General features: G+C 56.2%; 1 protein-coding gene across 1 annotated transcript in view; it reads right to left on the bottom strand.

Moving 5' to 3' along the window:
* Positions 1-469: 469 nt before the first annotated feature.
* EMH_0027040 (uncharacterized protein) overlaps positions 470-555 on the bottom strand; it is a gene marked incomplete at both ends in the record, with an annotated part of 951 nt that continues 865 nt past the window's right edge. The window contains one exon of the mRNA XM_013502702.1: positions 470-552. Within this exon, the coding sequence (XP_013358156.1) occupies positions 470-552 (83 nt within the window). The remainder of the gene's footprint in view (positions 553-555) is intronic.

Genomic DNA, 555 nt, shown 5'->3' with positions numbered 1-555 from the left:
AACAGCAGCAGCAGCAGCAACAGCAGCAGCAGCAACAGCAGCAACAGCAGCAGCAGCAGCAGCAGCAGCAATCACAAGAAAAAAACGCCGAATATTAGGGGGAGATCCTCAGCCTTCTGCAGCAAACATGCCGCAGCAGCAGCAGCAACAACTCCAGATGCAGCAGCAGCAGCAGCAGCAGCAGCAACAGAAGCAGCAGCAGCAGCAACAAACGAAGCAGCAACAACAGCAAAAAAATCAGCAACAGCAGCAACAGAAAAGGCAGCTGCAGCAGCAACCAAAGAAGCAACAGCAACACCAAAAAACGAAGCAGCACTAGCAGCAGCAATAGCAGCAGCAGTAGCAGCAACAGCAACAGCAGCAGCAGCAGCAGCAGCAGCAGCAGCAGCAGCAAGAGGGTTACCTTGGCAGCAAGGTCCAATGCATCTGCTGCTGCTGCTGCTGCGGCTGCTGCGGTAGAGAGCCCAAGCTATTGCAGCAGAAGCGCAGCAGCCAGAGACCCCCAGCAGCAGCAGCGGATGCAGCTCTGCTGCTGCTGCTGCTGCTGCTGCACCT

The sequence above is a fragment of the Eimeria mitis genome, genomic scaffold (genome assembly GCF_000499745.2).
Source record: "Eimeria mitis Houghton genomic scaffold, Emh_scaff998, whole genome shotgun sequence".
NCBI lineage: Eukaryota > Apicomplexa > Conoidasida > Eucoccidiorida > Eimeriidae > Eimeria > Eimeria mitis.
Note: the sequence above shows the minus strand (reverse complement) of the source record. Positions and strands in the feature narration are given on the sequence as shown.